At 35.9% G+C, this 18,080-nt stretch overlaps 2 protein-coding genes across 7 annotated transcripts; one reads left to right on the top strand and one right to left on the bottom strand.

Moving 5' to 3' along the window:
- Window positions 1-117: 117 nt before the first annotated feature.
- Window positions 118-7,658, bottom strand: Fwe (Calcium channel fwe). 2 transcript variants are annotated; one of them, XM_071697337.1, is made up of 6 exons: window positions 7,433-7,658; window positions 7,201-7,321; window positions 6,627-6,834; window positions 6,413-6,520; window positions 5,297-5,457; window positions 4,056-4,195 (listed from the first exon to the last, which is right to left on the bottom strand). In XM_071697337.1, the coding sequence occupies exons 1-5, from the start codon at window positions 7,433-7,435 to the stop codon at window positions 5,334-5,336; spliced, it is 564 nt and encodes a 187-aa protein (XP_071553438.1). In that variant the 5' UTR covers window positions 7,436-7,658; the 3' UTR covers window positions 4,056-4,195; window positions 5,297-5,333. The 2 variants fall into 2 exon arrangements, with proteins under 2 accessions (XP_071553437.1, XP_071553438.1); XM_071697336.1 differs by lacking the exon at window positions 5,297-5,457 and having other exon boundaries at window positions 118-4,195.
- A 678-nt stretch (window positions 7,659-8,336) lies between these two features.
- On the top strand, window positions 8,337-17,731 carry Atg18a (Autophagy-related 18a). 5 transcript variants are annotated; one of them, XM_071697323.1, is made up of 11 exons: window positions 8,337-8,943; window positions 9,721-9,803; window positions 10,278-10,444; window positions 11,258-11,452; window positions 11,539-11,655; window positions 11,734-11,888; window positions 11,968-12,144; window positions 12,234-12,341; window positions 12,519-12,601; window positions 13,518-13,580; window positions 15,213-17,731. In XM_071697323.1, exons 1-11 carry the CDS (start codon window positions 8,783-8,785, stop codon window positions 15,326-15,328), a joined length of 1,425 nt encoding a protein of 474 aa, XP_071553424.1. In that variant the 5' UTR covers window positions 8,337-8,782; the 3' UTR covers window positions 15,329-17,731. The 5 variants fall into 5 exon arrangements, with proteins under 5 accessions (XP_071553424.1, XP_071553426.1, XP_071553423.1 ...); XM_071697325.1 differs by having other exon boundaries at window positions 8,338-8,943; window positions 13,518-13,574; XM_071697322.1 differs by having other exon boundaries at window positions 8,338-8,943; window positions 10,269-10,444; window positions 13,518-13,574.
- The last annotated feature ends 349 nt before the right edge of the window (window positions 17,732-18,080 follow it).

Here is an 18,080-nt window from a genome sequence, read left to right as displayed (position 1 = left end):
GCGCTATTCTGTTGAAAATCTATCTAAAATTTCAATCCAATCTCATTCCCAATCCGTAACGCGATACGGGCTTTGGACAATTATGTTTAAACTGACTATAAAAAGCACATTTTACCATTATTTTTTATAAATTTATTTATTATAGCAATAATACATGTAAACTATTGAATTAAATTCCTTTTTTAATAAACAAACAGCATAGGTAATAAACTGATTTGAACATTTTTGAAACATAGTCTGAAAATGACGGACCGGAAAAAGTCCAAACTTTTACTTGATAAGCTCTGGTCCTCGTGTTTCTAACAAAAGAAAATAAGACGAGACTGTTATACACGTTAACAGGATAGATCGATTGTCTAAGTGATCGATTTAAATAAAATGACGATTTTTCATAATCAATTATATCAATAATAATTAATACTTCATTTTTTCATCTTTCAGCTATTTAATGTTAAATTAATGAATTCAATCCAATCCAATTAAATATTAAATATGTCACGTATGCCTGTTAACTTGTCAGATAATATATATGCACAATTTGTTTATCAATTTACGCATCTAATCAAATACTACAATTTCAATTTCTATTACATCCGTGACAAATTTGTTTTCTTTGTATGTACATATTGCATGTGACCACTTAAGTTTACTCGGATAAGCCTTAAAAAGTAACGCAAATGATAAATAAACCATTCACTATTTATTCATTCTCTTCCTATATTACTTATTACACCGAACTATATTTATTATAACTGGAACATTGTTTACAATACCATTCGAAAAATGATCTAAGAGAGATAGCTCTAAATTGGAAAATTATTTCTTTCAGCAAAAAAGCCCGCCATTTAATATTCCGAAAAGGAATTGGATATTTAACGAAATATTAATGGCATGTATATCTCCAATTTGACAACACATTTAATCTTCATTCGTTCCGGAAATTATCGCGGATTAGCATGTCCATCAATTTATGTCCTCATTAAATTTGCAGTGTCTTGTCAACAAAATTTGCCGACACAGCAGAGTACTGTTAATTAAATCAACAAAGAACATCGATTCATAGTGCTGACTAAACTTTTAACAAAGTTTTCACTGCATTCGCAAGAGAAAAGGACAGCTTTCCAATGTGTAAACTTCTCTCTCCGCATTTTTCTCGGTGCAAGCTTTTTGTATGAGGCTTATATGGAAAAGGAGCGCTTATGAGACAAATATACAAGTCCAGCGGAATGAAACCAACACACACATCACTATGCAGTATCTTAAATTTTTACTCGCACAGAGAACATGGTTTTCTATATCTTAAATAAGCTGTACTTACTTAAAGAACATAATTAACTTTTCTCAGCGAATACAGCAATATTGCGGAATCACTCTAATAGAATAATAATCACATATATCCTTCAATTGTTACGTAATGGAGAGCAAGAATGTTATCCTATCTCGAATGTAGCGTGATTGAACGGTATTTATTATCGTTTTTCCTCTATCGCTCTTGCGACCGATTGTCCGACCAATTGCTGGAAGAGAAGGCGCGACGAGGCTATAGAAGAAAAAAAACTTGGTGCAAATGCAATTCTACTCATTACATCTAAACCTCATTTTTGCTCTTCATTATATTTATTAATCGCGAGGACATTACATTCCATTATTCTAATATATGCTGATTAATCTTGAGAATTCAAGTCAAAAATACTCAGCAATATACGTAGCGTATACAGGATATTCCACTTTTGCCAATCGATCAATTGTTCAATCATTAAAATCTATTTATGAATTCGATCAATTTTTTCTTCAACGAGAAATAACATTTTTATTAATTGACATATAGCTATTTAAATTTTGACGTTAAAATTCAGAAACAGATAAAAAAATTTTTTCATGATGATTTACTTGAAATAAAATAAAGATTAAAACTGTGTTCTCTAATCTCTTAGAGATTTCCTTCTAATTTCATAATTAGAAAAAAATATATTCTCAATTGCTTATAATTTAAAAGACTATCGATGCATTGACATCTTAGGATTTAATATTAGGTCTTTAATTTACTTAAAAGATTATTTTAACGGCTCGTTCCTTAGAAGTGGGATACCTTGTATAATTAATGACACACCAGACACATACATGCTTTCGATACTTCTCTTGTTGTGTGACAGCACACGCACGTAATTGCATCGATCACAAGAATTTATTTTATTATGAGCAATCATTTCTCTAAATATAAATCATTTATCGAGTAAAAGCCAGACGACAATACAACATCATACAGTTTCTTTTTCTTAAATAAATTAAGTAACATATATGAGGAATGTGTGGGATAAGGAGAGAACAATTTGTAATACAAATTTATAAGTTTCGAATACGAAAGAAATGTATACGATATCGAAAAGGTTTATATCGGCACAAATATTACGAATAAAAAATTCAGCTAATGACTATGGTGATTAACAAGCGCTTTTGGCACATCTAATCTCAGTAATTTAGAAAGCGCAACGCAGGTAGAACAATACGAAGCTAATATTCATGCGGCTAAATGCCCTAAGTGCCTTTGCTTACAATTTCTAACACATGCATATTTTCAATCGTTTAAATGAACTATTAGAAATCGTGCGGTATAGGCATCCGTAAGAATACATGCATATATACACGATATGTCACGTAGTAATATAGTAGATATTTGGGAATTCTCTTACAACCTACGACCTCTTTTTTTTTTTAAGGAAAACTTGACTTTAATGCTTTGACTTGACTTTAACTTAATATCGAGAAGGATGAAGAAGCCTATCACTAAAATTTAATACAATGAAATGACACAACCTGTATGTATGCAATATTCAAATTCGTGATTATACAAAATTCGCCTGACATGAAATTGTGCCAATAATAAGGATTATTATGTCCCTCTGCCATATCGCACGATAAGATGGTTTTACATATATATGGTATGTGAATTTTCTTTAATATAAACGCGTTACATAACTGCGCTAGTCCATTTTAATTGTAAAAAATAAAAATAAAATAACTCCAATACGTATGCAGCAAAGAAAAATGAAACGGAATGTTTCATCCATCAAAGTCTTAGATTACAATTACATACCGAGAGATTACAAACGCTAAAGATTTAACTCACCCTGCGCACGTATTTGTGGCTTAATCAAATTGAAGTTTACAATGCTACAATAAGAATTGTAATACCGCATAAATATACAAATAGCGTTTCCAAACACATTTAAATTTTATGGGTGTACAGTTTTATTTGGCAGAGAGAGGCTTATCTATAGACGTAATATTATACATAAAAGGAATATCAAACTAATATATTATGACTTTCACGCTTCTTGTATGACATTCTGAAAACGATGTGTTTTACAATTCAAATGCGGAAGTATTATTCAGTTTCATTTGTCGGGTCGACTTACTTAACTAATTGTTTGCAAAATAAAGCGCTTTAATATTACATACGTTAAAACAAGTTACATCATCTACATTTTTCTACCGTTCTGCCTGTTAACGTTTCATGACATACAATGGACAGATGGGCCTATTGGATAGCTAGGCCCATGAACATCATTTTCTATGACAGTCTTTGACTTTGGCATTATTAAAATGAAGCAACAAATCTTTTTCTATACTGTCTTCGTAATGTATCCCACTCCGTTTTATATACAACATTTCATACAAACATAAGATATAACAAGCGCATACAACTCTTATCAATGTGTTTCAAACATCGAAATGAAGATGGATTAAAATAGAAAAATCCCGGTACCAAGTATTAAAGTTCAAGAACTTGCTTTCTAGATTTCTTCTCAGATCATAACACGTTTGAATTTATATGTTCGTGATACAATTTGTATTCGACCTTGTCCCAAAGTCCTGATAAATGTCTTGTGGAGTTATTATTGGGACGCTTAAATTACAATTTGTATCGACGTTAGAGCTAGAGTAAAACGAAGCGCGCAACGCTCATTTACTTATTTAAACTATTGATCATTTAAACGATTAGTTATCACTTATGATCATTCGTACAAAACAAAAATTTAGATTGCTCACCCAATTAATTCCTAACGATCAAACAATACTAGCTGGGGTACTGCTAACACCAATTGGCTGAATATTTTCAACTAGTGTGGACCGCATGCTCGATGATGGAGCTTGAACATCCGTCGCTGCTGTTCTCATTTCGCCAAAAGGTGCCCTAAAGTATGGATATCACATTAATCTTTTCAGAAATGCTTCTTTTTTTTTTACTATCAAGAACATTTATAGCATTTAGATGTAAGTCTATCTTTATTATTTCTAGCTTATCGATATAGACCGTTTCCCATCTATAACTTATCAAGAGACATAATCATACGTAAACTTCACAATGTCTTACTTAAATTATAAATGTTAATACGCACTTGCTATCAAAAGCATAACATAGCAGCATTACTTTTAATATAGTTACGGGAATAAATCAATTGTCAATGATCGTTTGACGTTTTGCTTTTGTCAAAACGTTGTCGAATGTATGTAGTGTTATGCATGATAGAATCAATTGTCATACATCATGTACTCATCACATTGCTAACATAAAAAGCGAATTCTTTTATCATTACTGGAATTTTAAATACAAAAGATGATTGTATCCGACGAATTATAATTTGGAATTAATTTCTTTCCGCATAACTGCATGCACACAAGTACAGATTAACGCAATCAAATTTAATAACTAAATTGATGTTGACAATTAAATTAGTTATATAAATAAAAGCAGAAATTATATTGTAATTATAATTCTTATAATAATAAAAATTTCAACATAATAAAATATAGATTATATTAATCAACGTAATAATCGGGAAATAATTAAATGCAGAAACATCACAAGACACATAATATTTACTATATTAAACAATTAAATGCTCATAACAGAAAGTTGATAAGCAAATAATGTGGAATGTCAATTAAATGAACAAACTTTACTCTAATTCAATACCAAAATATCTAACTAATGAGATTTGAAGATATTTCAAATCTAGGTTTGATTTCTCGAAGAATATTTGATTAAAAAACAATCTAGTTATTACAATCGATACTTTGTTATTTAAAGAACGTTATTTTGTGGAAATTATCAAACCATCTCCAAATTATATCATATTCGAAAGTATTTCGATTCAGTATCGAATCAGAGCAGCTGTACAATAAAAAATACATAGAATGACAACAAAGAGTATATGCTGAGAACAGAATGGACATTTGTAGCGAAGCATTGTACTTAGATTTTGTAATAACATTAAATCTTGTATATTATTGCCTTAGTTAGTGAAGTGGTGCAATGAATGTTTGATGATTTATGTAGGCCTCCAGACGTCAGGATCCTCCATCAGAGTAGTATGGTGATCTGTAGTAGGAGGCACCGTACCCTGTGGGGAACCCACGCCCGACGTCATTCCTGCTGGGTCGGGCCTGGATCCTCTGTTATTATGTTATACATTAGTAAACACTTTGCAGAAACCATATCAAAAACAAGATAAAGTTATTTCACGCCAACGCGATGCGTCTTTCATTAACTCTATGAAGTTTTTTGTGACGATCGTTATACAGCTAGAAACGAAATAAACCGTTATTTTTTCCAAACCGCTGTATCTTCCTTCGTCTCTTCAAGATATCTCTGGCACACACAGTTCTAACACGCTTTTCTCACAAAACCAAAGCAAGGTAGCATTAAAAACACATACACAAAATATAAAAATCGCTCTTCCACCTCAAAGCAAAAAAGGTATACGTTAAAAGGCAGGAGGAAAAAGCATACATTATGTAGTTTTTTAAATAAATTAAAAGCGATGGTATCTGGATGTGAGACTGTATAACAAGTATCCTGTTAATCGAAAAGAAAAATAGATGAAATGAATAGGCAATTGGTTTACAGCACTCATTTCCTTGAAAATTATAATTTCAATAAGAATAAAATAACATAAATCTTTCTTGCAATTTTGGAGCACATTAGCAACTTCTTGTCAACAAAACTACATCAAATTAACGATGTAACCTCACAATACAACACTTTAAACTTCCCATTAAACTGACATGTACAAAAACATGGAATTATTAAAGACAGATCAATTACTAAAATAGCTGAAAAATTAAGAAAGGTACAATCAGTATTGCGAGACGTTTTATGCGAAGTAACAATACTGATTGCAATCCTTTTGATACATTTTTGCATCAATTCAATTCGATTGTTTTATCAAGTCAAATTGACTTGGTTTTGGTGGTAAAAGATTATTTATATTGACGATTAAATATAAATTATATTTTGTACTTGGAAATTTCTGCAATTGGCTTATTTCCTTTCTTCTTGTCAATAAAGCTCTTATCTGATTGTCTTATGGATTATACCTTGAGAAATGTCCGAGAAAATTATACTTACTTTTTGCCCAGGGACATCATTCCGTATATTATACCCGTTGTAAATATTAAACCGCTGCCAAATATACTACTCAGTCCAGGACATAGGAAGACTGCTGGCAATGCTATTCTAAATCAATAAATACGACAATTCGATTCAATTGTAACAATAAAAAAGTGTTTGAGTCTATAAATCTGCGATTCATAAACTATGGAGGAAATAAAATGAGACTTACAAACAGTAAGCGGCCGCTCTATTCCAGTAAGGCTTCTTCTCCACCCAGTCGCTTATATTCTGTACAAAATCGATGAACAGGCAGCAACAAGGCGCTTCGACCATTACGACCATAAAACCAGCTACCATCTGCCACATACCGCTAATTAAGCAATCGATCTGGCCCAAGAGTATACCGGCGCAGTTCCAGGCACCGAGAAAGATCGCAACTGCAAATAAACCGGGCGATCTCCATTTACGAATTACGTTCCATTTGAGAAAGCTCGTAGCCTGAAGTCGTAGTTAACTTCTGTATCTAGTATTATAAAAATTTCACACAAAGTTGTATGCAAATCAACCTACGAAAGGGTAAAAAGAGGCAAACGCCACTGCTCAGAAATCAGATAAAAAGGTGATTTTCTGGTCGCCGAATTGAGTGTTTGAATAAATAATGACATCTCACATGCGTGATACCCATGTATGTGTGCGCGCGCGCGCGCGCACACACGCGAGAGAAAGATATCGAAATATCGCACGATGTACGGGAAAGGGAAAGAAAGCTGCAGGCGATACGGTATCGATGTGGACGGGCTTACTTATGCTGCCTACGGTGCCGAGTCCACGACCCGCGTACTTCATCCACCAGGGCACGTCGTCCTTGGCGACAGGGTCCTGCCCGGGCCTCTGCATCATCGATGCTATTTTCTCGCCAAACGACTAAAAAAAAAAAAAAAGGAAAAGAAAAATACGGTTGAACGATACCGCGGGTGCGCTCGTCGTGGCGCGCGTCGTCGATCGACGTGTTAAAAATCGTATGCGTTTCATTACCATTTTCGACGTTGTACTATTATCCTTTTTGTGCGTCAGCTGAGAACGCTGACAGTACCACCGCTGTCTGTTGACGTACGGAAAATCGACCCGCTGCTTTTGCGTCTGCGACCACGAGGGCGCATCGTATGTCTCGTATACGGGGTTCCTCAAGTAATGAGAGTTTGGACTTTTGGACACACCACTATCGGGATGACCTTTTTGATTGGTAATTTGATCCGCCACGTGTCCCGACTAATTACGAGGGAAATTTGAATTGTTATCGATAGATATTTATAATAGATCTATAACAGATACTTAAATAAATCATTATTTTCTTCAAAATCAAACTATTGAATTAGAATAGGAGGATTAAAGAGGCAATAAAGAGGTATAAAAAGATATAAAAGGTTATACAAGTATTAAAGAGGTATTAAATTATAAACATAAAAGTTATATTAAAGATTTTTAGATTACACAAAAGAATTTATTTAAATAAATTTAATATTTTATGTTAACAAAGATACAATTTTACATGCATGTGTACAATTAATTACAGATAAATATAAAAATAAATCCAAATTAATATTATTATTTTACAAACATTAAAATTTCTATTCTTATTAATATTTATTAAATAGATTTATTTGTAATAGTAATATTTGTACACGTAAAACCATTGAATGAAATTAATTTCTTTATTAATAAATCCCATAGATATTAAATTGATTTAAACCTTTTTAAAAAGCGCACCATAATTAATTTCAATATGGCGGACGATGTCCATGTTTCCGGTGGAGGTGCTCTACTTGCCAACTGCCCCCTGCCGCAGCGGGACGGGGCGGGGGGGGGGGGGGGAGGAGGACCGGCGCGTCGCCATGGGAACGGAACGCAAGGAACGCGGACTGATGTTTCGCGTTCCGTTCCGCTGTTCCGGCCTGTTCCGGCCAGCAGCTGCGACTGTCAGCTGTTCGATATGGAACGATAGCAAAGCAAGCAAAGTGCAGTCACTTGTAGGAGTCGGCCGTCGTCGGACACAGCCAGGAGCGAGCCCCGGAGGCCGAAAGCAGAGGCAGGCAGCCAGCGTAGCGGACGAGCGCGTGTCCCTCTCTCTCTCTCGCTCGTTACCAGCGCGCGAGCGGGACGGACGGCGGGGGCGGACGGCGCCGACAGCGAAGGGGGAGAGGTACTCGGCTCGAGGTGCGCGAGGTACCCGCGCTGCGCGTACCGAGCGCTCGTACGCGAGCACCCGCGGACGGCGTAGACGAGAGAAGAAAGAAGTTTACGTTTAGAGCGTGTGACGTGTGTTCCTCTCTCGCGCGCGCGCGCGTACGCACGTAACACGCACGCACGCACGTGCCGCCGAGATTTATGCGAGAGATCCCGCGCGAGATCAACCTGGATGTATTAACGCAAGGGCTAAGGTACAGCATATCAGGACTCATGAACCTCGCGGCGAACCAGACGTCCGACACGACGTCCGACGCGCAGAGCAACGGGCCCTACTTCGTCAACTTCAATCAGGACTGCACGTAAGTTTCGTACGCCCGCGCCGCGCTGTTTCACGACCGTCGTCCTTTCTCCGTTCTCCTCCCCCCCCCTCCCTTTCCGGGGGCCGTCGCCAGATTGCCACCTCCTTTGTCTGATCCTAACCTCGCGCGCCTCGTTTTGATTTTTGATCGTCTCTCCCCGTCTCGCGCCCGTCTCGCCTCTTCTCTCGCTCCCTCGACGTATACGCGCATATACGTATGTAATCCTAAACGATGTATACACGTATATATGCGAATGTACGCCTCGCGCCAAGGTTCGCGCGACTCCGCGCACCATGTTTCCCTCGCGCGATGTTTTTCGTCGCGTTGTGCCTGCGTCATTCGCCCGATTCGCCGTTCCCCCTTTCACCGATTAATTGCGTGTCAACGAGGGACCCCAGCCTTCGCGCGCGCGTGGCGAGGCGGGAAGAGGCGAAAAAGGAAAAGGCGATATCGCGCACCTCCTTCGTACGCCTGCACCGTACGCGATGCCAGTCGCTCGGCCTTATCCAAGGACTTATCCTCCTGCTCCTCGCTCGATTGCGTATCATTCGCGACTCCGTTATTACTTATCTTTTTTTTTTTCACACGATATTTGCACGCGCGAACGACGATGTGGCAATAATATCGAGAGACGGAGAAACAAAGAGTACATATATGATTGTAGATAGTCGAGGGCACTCGACTCTCTTTGTGTTTCAAGTATGTACGGTCACGTCTCTTTAATTGAAAAGGAAAGAGAGGAGAAATAGCTTTATAAGATTCCTAATTGTCTTTCAGGTCCTTGGCGGTGGGATCGAAGTCGGGATATAAACTTTATTCCATCAGCTCCACCGGGCATCTTGAGAAAATATATGAAAATGGTAATAATTAGTTTTCCTGCATTCTGCCAATAATTCTAGGAGGTTGGAGATAACTGCTACAATAATAGATGATTGATTGAGCGATAGTTAGTGATAAGCTTCGTAGGTGAGATAAAAATGTTATAAATATCTTTTATGTTGAAGGTATTTATAGCATTTTTGTTTTGCGCTGACACGCATTGTCCGTCCAGCAAGTTTTACGTGTCTTATTTTCATTATCATAGGCAAAAATTATAAGATCTTGTATAATATGAGTAAATAAGACTATATATTCAAGTTAAGTTGCATATCTTACTTCATGTTACTATTATTGTATTATATTGTGATTCAAAATAATTCAAAAAATTTTTATTAAGTGACATTTATTTTTTTTCTTACTCTGAAAAGTCACGTATCTCTTGTTCATCGTGGCAATGACTAATTCAATAGAAACCTTTATTAATTAGAGTATTTCCTTTTTTCGAGATGATGCAGACTTCGAGGACATATGCATCGTCGAGCGATTGTTCAGCAGTAGCTTGGTGGCAATCGTTAGTCTTAAATCACCTCGGACGCTTACGGTGTGCCACTTTAGGAAAGGGACAGAAATATGTAACTACAGTTACTCAAATACAATTTTGGCTGTGAAACTCAACAGAGCGGTAAGTTATTTAAATTTATGTTTACGTTCTTTTTCTTTAATCGCGGCTAAACAGATTCGACTCAAGTGTTGACCTTTTTACATAGCTTATAACGTCTCTGTTAATTTGAAAGCATTGCAATTCTACGTAAACCTTGACTTCTTTATTGGTTTCATTACAATTGCAATTTTTGTGGGAAGGGATTGTAAGCCTGCTCGACAAATAATTATTAAACTCTGCTAGTACTGAACTCTATGCAATACCCCGCTTATATTTACATTCAATCACTTAATATTGACTTTACAACCTTGAGTAGGTCTTGGTTTAAAGATTTTAATTTCCTCTTTATGAACATTTGCAATAATGAGTGTTTTACATGATGTGGTCCAGGAGCCTCAGAGGGCCAGAGAGTCTTAGAATATAAATTTTATATTCTATATATTCTATTCTATATATTCGTATATAGGATCGAACCTGAGACCTGCTAATTACAAGTCTGCTGCTTCCACACGAAACTACGCGGTATCCCAACGTTTACATTAACGAATAACTAATATATCCTCTCATTTGCACACAAAAATTAATATGACTTAAAGAATATATATAATATTATATTAGACATATATTTATGTGACCTATTTGCTTTTCAATCCTGAATTTATGCCCCACGACAGTTTTCACATATTAAGAAATACATTGTATATACTAATTGTATATATACTAAATCGCAAATTGTCATATTTGATCGTAAAATAAATGAGCTTTGATATTATAACGTGTTTAATGTTTCTCATAATTGAGTACCTATACTGAAAATAATATCGCTTGTTTCAGAGATTGGTAGTGTGTCTGGAGGAATCGCTATACATTCACAATATACGAGATATGAGAGTGTTGCACACAATTCGCGACACTCCGCCTAATCTTACAGGTCTTTGCACACTTTCGCCAAATAGCGACAATTGTTATGTAGCTTACCCAGGATCGAATACGATTGGGGAAGTCCAGATATTTGACGCAAACCATCTTGTAAGTATCTTAAATAAGTTTGAATGAATCAAATAGAAACTTTGACCCATCAGCAATTTTAACCTCATGTTTTTTCAATTATACAGCAAGCCAAAACAATGATACCTGCGCACGATAGTCCATTGGCAGCGATCGCTTTCAGCTCGACTGGCACCAAAGTGGCGACAGCCTCTGAAAAGGGCACCGTGATTAGAGTCTTTGACGTAAGAAATCACAGATACAACGGTTGTATTCTATTAATAAACCGCTGGAAGTTGAAAAAATTATTTCTATTTTCACAGGTTCACGAGGGTACAAAGTTATTCGAATTTCGACGCGGAGTTAAGAGATGCGTCACGATAAACAGTCTTTCATTCAGTATGGACTCCATGTGGCTCTGTTGTTCCAGTAACACGGAAACTGTGCATATATTCAAGCTGGAGGAACCAAAGGAAACGTAAGCCTCGCATTCCGCCGTTTTTTGTTCAATGAATATTCCATGAAACATAGGAACTAATGTGTTACTCGTGTCGTAGGCCAAACAAACAAACTGCAGACGAAGCACAAAGCTGGATGGGATATTTGACGAAGGCTGTGACAGCGTCGGCTACATACTTGCCGTCGCAAGTGACTGACGTTTTTACTCAAGGACGTGCTTTCGCTAGCGTCCACCTACCGTTTCAAGGTTTAAAAAATGTCTGTGCCATCACTGTGTAAGTATCTAAAAATTCGCTATCTTAAATCTACGTATGCTACGCGTTAAATCCATTACATGTGATACATTTACTTGTCTGTGTTTTAGTACACATAAAGTACCAAAACTGTTAGTAGCTAGCGCCGATGGTTACTTATACGTCTATTCCGTGGATCCGACAGAAAGTGGATGTTGCACCCTTATAAAACAACACAGGTTCGTAATATTATAGTCTTGACGAATCTTACAAAAGTAATCAAATAATCATTATTTTCAATTGTTGATTTCTTGGATCGTTACTTTTAATCATCATTTTTAAAATAATATTAATAGACGCATATTAATAGAGGCTTAAGAATGAGGATAGAAAGATGCCTTACTCACTTTTCACAGATTAGACGATAAAGAGCGGGATGAATCAGATTGTGGCGGTTCTGGTTCAGGGACAGCAGCTACCGCGAATAATACAAATACAGGTATGAAGACAGAATTTTGGACTGTGCATTTTGTAATAGATAGTTGAAGCGAGCTGACGATAAAGATACATTACCGACAGTTAATTTGAAAGTACATTTAATAATGCGAAACTTCTTTCTTTATTATATATCCAGTACAGTACGCTTGAATGTGTATAGAGTTTCTTTTGTCTATTTTATTCAAAAGTTATAGTTTTGTGATTTTGTGATAAGTTTCGCAATTACTCGAGCACTAACAGAATAGTTTAAGTATCTCCTTCTTTGTTTAAAGCATGCCACATATATACACACACACAGTTGGTACTGGCAGATACTTGCATATTTTACGCCATAAAACTAATGACGAATAAAATATATTCATGATACAATTGATTAATGATTGAATGTAAGTAAAAAGAAAAGTGTCATTCTTTCTTCAAGTCAATCTCGCTATCTTTCATCCATGAAAATGGAACAATAAAAAGAAATAATCTGTCGACAGCAAATTCAATCACAATTAATTTCAAAGAAGCACTACAAGAAAAATATAAAAACTCGTATTTTTGCTCAGACGAAAGTTGTATTCCTATAGATCTCGCTATGCGTCGCTATGTCTCATTGTGCAGTAGACAAATCGTTACTTCCTGTATTTGTAGTTAGATTATGGCATTCATTAAAGTTGATCCAGTATCAGCTCTAGTGAAACGCTTATGTTGTCGGCTACGTACCATGCGTGTGAGTGTGTATGCGTGTGCCGCGTATTCCAGACACCTTTACTTTTATGATTTGCTTTATGTCTTCTTTTTCTCGCTTCTAGCCCCCTTATAAGTCAAATAGCCAGATAAATTTCTTCAGGGGCTCAGGGGAGGGGGGGGGGAGGGGCCCGATAGTTGACCTTACTTGATGTAATTTTTTTCTTTTTAATATTCCACCGAAGCCTGCATAAATAGCTACGCGGGTGTGTTGCGTGGCCGCTCGCCAGACTCCATGTCAGGTACTGGTATGTCCTCTATTCTGTCCCTCGAATTTTTTTTTTTCGCTCTCATTCTCCGTACACGAGACACCTAATTCTCCTTTAGAGCTTTTTCTTTCTCTCTGTGTGTGTGCGCTTCACTACCAGCGTTCGCGCATTTATTCCATACGTACACGCAGCGAAAGGAAGAATGAGAGCAGCGCTGAGTAACAATGTGCCTTTTCACGCGGCCTACATCCTCGTTAATACGAGCAGTTTATATTATTGTACCACGATAGTACAAGTCTTATTACGCTTATTAACTGTAAACCGAACGAATTCTTAAGGACGATGTATAAATGAGCATATGATACACGTATGCACAGGACATGCATGTAGGCACTAGTCAATATTCCCGGGGTATAAATCACTAAGCACACGTTATGCAAGTTGTTCTACTAGTCAGCAGATATAATAATGTCCAGCATTATCGCATCCCGTTACGAAATGTCTTGAGAATTCCTACAAGCAGTAGTCTGTTCTTAGAAGGCTACCTGATAGATATCCTACTGTTATAACAATGTTAACGAGTGTACATAATGATTACTAATATATGATTATTAAGGTTGTTAACATAAATGGTTGGTATTAATTATGGTATTAATGTCATAATTATAAATGGTATTATGTGGCGGGTAATAGTGACGCGTATTTTTTAGAACAACTTTTACTTACTAATCATCAAGAGTACCTGTATGACGTACTTTCGTTAACGGTATCGTTCCTATACGTTAAGCTCAGTATAATGAATGAGATTAATGAGATATAAAATTAGATATGGAAAACAGATAGATCTTTTTATCTAATATCTTCTTCCTCTTTTCTCTTGGTCTTCGGATAGTGAAATCGAAAACAGGCTATAAGAAACAGATAATGGTAATTGCGTTCGTTTGAAAAAAAAAAAAGGTATTAAACAACTTTGGAAATAGAGTAGTAGAAAATAAAAGTCATAGTACTTAAATCTGTCTAATCTTGTAAATATTGTTTCATATTTTCTCTGCTATTCCTACATCGTATTTAATTCTTGAACAAGCAAGAAAACATTCACATCGTCGCAAATACGCCAAAGTGCTTTTTACAAAAGAAAAGTGTGCCACATACGCACATATGAACGTTTTTAGAATAGTTTTTACTCAATTGATACATGTAATTTGTTAGTTTTCTTGTTGATTCTCAAATCATGTTTTATATTTTACACGTGCAGAGTGGTGTATGTATTAGAAAATTAAATGCCTGTGTGAGATTACTGATTTTCTTTTTAGAGAAAAAACCATAATTTCATATTCATTAACAAATTCATTAGTGAATGTATTTCACGGCAATGTGATGTAGACAATGGTGAATGAGATATTTAACATTTGCACTCAGATAGAAACGTATTGTCCTGGATAGTACTCGAAGAGAGAGTTTGTATTTCCAAAATTCTAAAGTTGTGGATCTCGGAGATCGAATTTGCATTAACGAAGGATCCAAATCCAATCGGGGACGTATCTGAATGCATAAAATATATCATGTATCATTGAATGCTGATCGTCTGTATACATCTTTATCGTTATATCCGCTCGAGATAATGCGATCGAGATGGAAACTTGTATAATTTGAATGTAAATGGATTTGTAGAGTCAGAGAAGTATCAAGAGATGATAGCGGCGACGGAAAGCCCACCGAAAGGCGGCGGCCCGTTTCGTCTGGACGACGATACCGAATTCCCACCTGTCACGCAAAGGACAGACTGAGCGTAACACACACCCAATTAAGGCATATCAAAAGCTCAAGCCGAACGGAAATGAGAGAAAAGCCGTGCAAGAGCAACGAAAGGGCAAACGAGGGGCATAGAGTGCAGAGGACGTCCAGTATTTACAGGCGGCCGTATATCCAGTACTCCGAGTTCAATAGAACAAAAAAAAAAAAAATCTGTAGACGTTATTACCGAGATTGTCACATACCTTGTACGCGTTGAAGATTTAAATGGAATATGCGCGCTAATCGTCAGGGAGATCGGTCTTTGATATGCGTACAAGAGAGAGAAGTACCTTCGGGTAGCACTCTCGGTTATATTACTGAGCTCGCGGATTTTCAAGCGAAATTTCTTTCGTTAGTTAACTAGGCATTGCATTTGCAAAAGCAATGCAATATATCGCGCGGGGAATATAGTAATCCAATGATAACGATTTTGAAGCGTTTACCGCAGGAATTGTGTAATGCATCGTACCTTTTACGAACACAGAGGCTATAGGAGCATGAAGTATCGTACTTCTACATTCTAATATTTCTGTGTTTTATATGAAGTACCTTATACAGAAAACGTGCGTTTTTTAGCCTAAGATGTAGCCTCCAATATCGGAAATCATGGACCAGTGTAATTAAATTATTTTATTTTGACGAAATGCCATGATCTAAGCGATTCAGAAAAGCAATAGTTATTATTTGTCTGGATTTTCATACATACACGACATATATTTTACCAAAAAATTATTTTAGTTTTAAGAGCACAGAGATGAAAAGTTGATAAGTACAAGGATATTCAGTCTGCTTGGCTAATTGATGAAAAAATCAATATGACCTATTAGAAGATTATGCAATCTTTTTTATAAATAGACGACGAACTGATCTCATCCAAATTCTGACATATCCCGAGTAATGTATTTTAAATATAAATTCGCATGTTAAGTAATTATGTTCATTGATGTTTACATTAATTGCCTCAAAATCGATATAAACAGAATTGGATTTATGCTTCCTACCCCATTATGGAAACTACACAAAACGGCAGGATGGATTTTTGCTGTGTTTAAAACACACGATTGAATCTGCGACACAGCTCACACCTGTTTCATTGGATTGCTATATTTTTTATGGTAAAATCTTTGTCTTCTTTGTGTTCAACAAAGAAAGCTCATCTTTGCGAGGTAAAGATGTAAAGACATATAAATATGTGTGGTAAATTGTCGAACGATGAGCTTCAGCTGTAATTCTTGTATAAAATGTAAGATCTTTTGACATAACGTTAGCTTCTTGTAATAGAAGAATGTAAAACATGATCAGGAGGTTGTATAATTTTGCCAAAAAAAAAAAACGAATATCAATTTTGTAACGATATGATGCTTTGTTGGCATTTAGAGTTCAAAAAGTACTTCAGTCTTTACGTGACAACTACGAGACGATGAAGTAACGACAAATGATAACAGAAACAAGTATAAGATATTTAAAAATGCGAGGGAAAAAAGGATTCATTCCATCTTTCTTAAAATCTGAAAACGTTTTAAAAATCATTCACATTATCTCGTATCAACAGGATAAGTTTCAAAACTACGCGTACTGAATTCTAATTCGATGAGAGTTTTGTATCTGTTATTATCAAACATCATATGCTGTATATCTTAATGCTTTATATCAGATTATCATGTGTATAATATGTAATCGTATCGAATGTGCAATAAGTCTCCTTGAGCGCTTTTTCGAATCGATTATCGAAAATTGTCATGACATGTAATTTGTATAAATAGCTAATTAACAGTAGGAACAGAGAATCTTCGATATATTTGCGTTTTCGTTTAGTACCGAACTTCGTTAGCAATCGTTTGACCGCGAATAAAATCTCTCCATTGATCGGTGCCAATTTACCGGAATAGAAAGACGACACTGGCGCTGGCGAAGATATTTTGTCGTTGTATAAATTAAGTGAGGCACAGCCACGTTTCCTTTTTCATTGATTCTTCGTAGCGTATTGTGTAATTTAATGGATCTTATAATATATCTCGGATTACAATAGGAAGTTTCTCTTTCGTGTGAACCGAGGCATTCGACGCGATCGCGAGTATGTCAGTATCGTAGATCCATAAATGTGTCATGTCGTTACGGCGGTTTTATACTAACGAGTTTTATTTGGTAAATAGTCTTACTTTTATAAAGATAAATAAAAGCGTTAATATAACCAATGTACATATGAACGTGCTAAGGCTTAAGCTTTGAACGTCATTGCGTATGAAGTTTCTTATTAACACACGTGATTGTGCTGGTCTGCAAATGAAAAAATGAAAAAAAAAAGACACTGCGAGTCTCTCCTTATCTACGATTAGTTCAACGTCCCAATTTTTATTTGTATTTAATAAAATTGCTGACGATTTTTTATAAATCAATCGATGCTTTCTTCATTGAAAATTACGTTATTACAACTCTGCTCATATGAAAACTCTATTCATATGAAAACTTGTGCTGATATTATCTCGTATACATATCGCGCAAGACTAGCAATATAATGGTTACGAGTCTCCGAATGAAGAATAAAGGAATTTTTATGATTTTTCCGAATATATTTTTAGCATTTCTGAATTAACATTCCTATTATGTGCGTAGCTTGTTGTTTTCATAAAGATAAATAAAGCAGGAATTAAAAATATGCAAATGTAAAAACTCGAGAACTTTCCGTAGATTAGAACATACGTTCAATTTTCTTGTAATTCTGTTCTATAATTATATCTATTAAAT

This window comes from Temnothorax nylanderi, unplaced genomic scaffold (genome assembly GCF_030848795.1).
Source record: "Temnothorax nylanderi isolate EJ_2023f unplaced genomic scaffold, tnyl_v1.0 TNYL_tig0011_pilon, whole genome shotgun sequence".
Lineage (NCBI taxonomy): Eukaryota > Metazoa > Arthropoda > Insecta > Hymenoptera > Formicidae > Temnothorax > Temnothorax nylanderi.
Note: the sequence above shows the minus strand (reverse complement) of the source record. Positions and strands in the feature narration are given on the sequence as shown.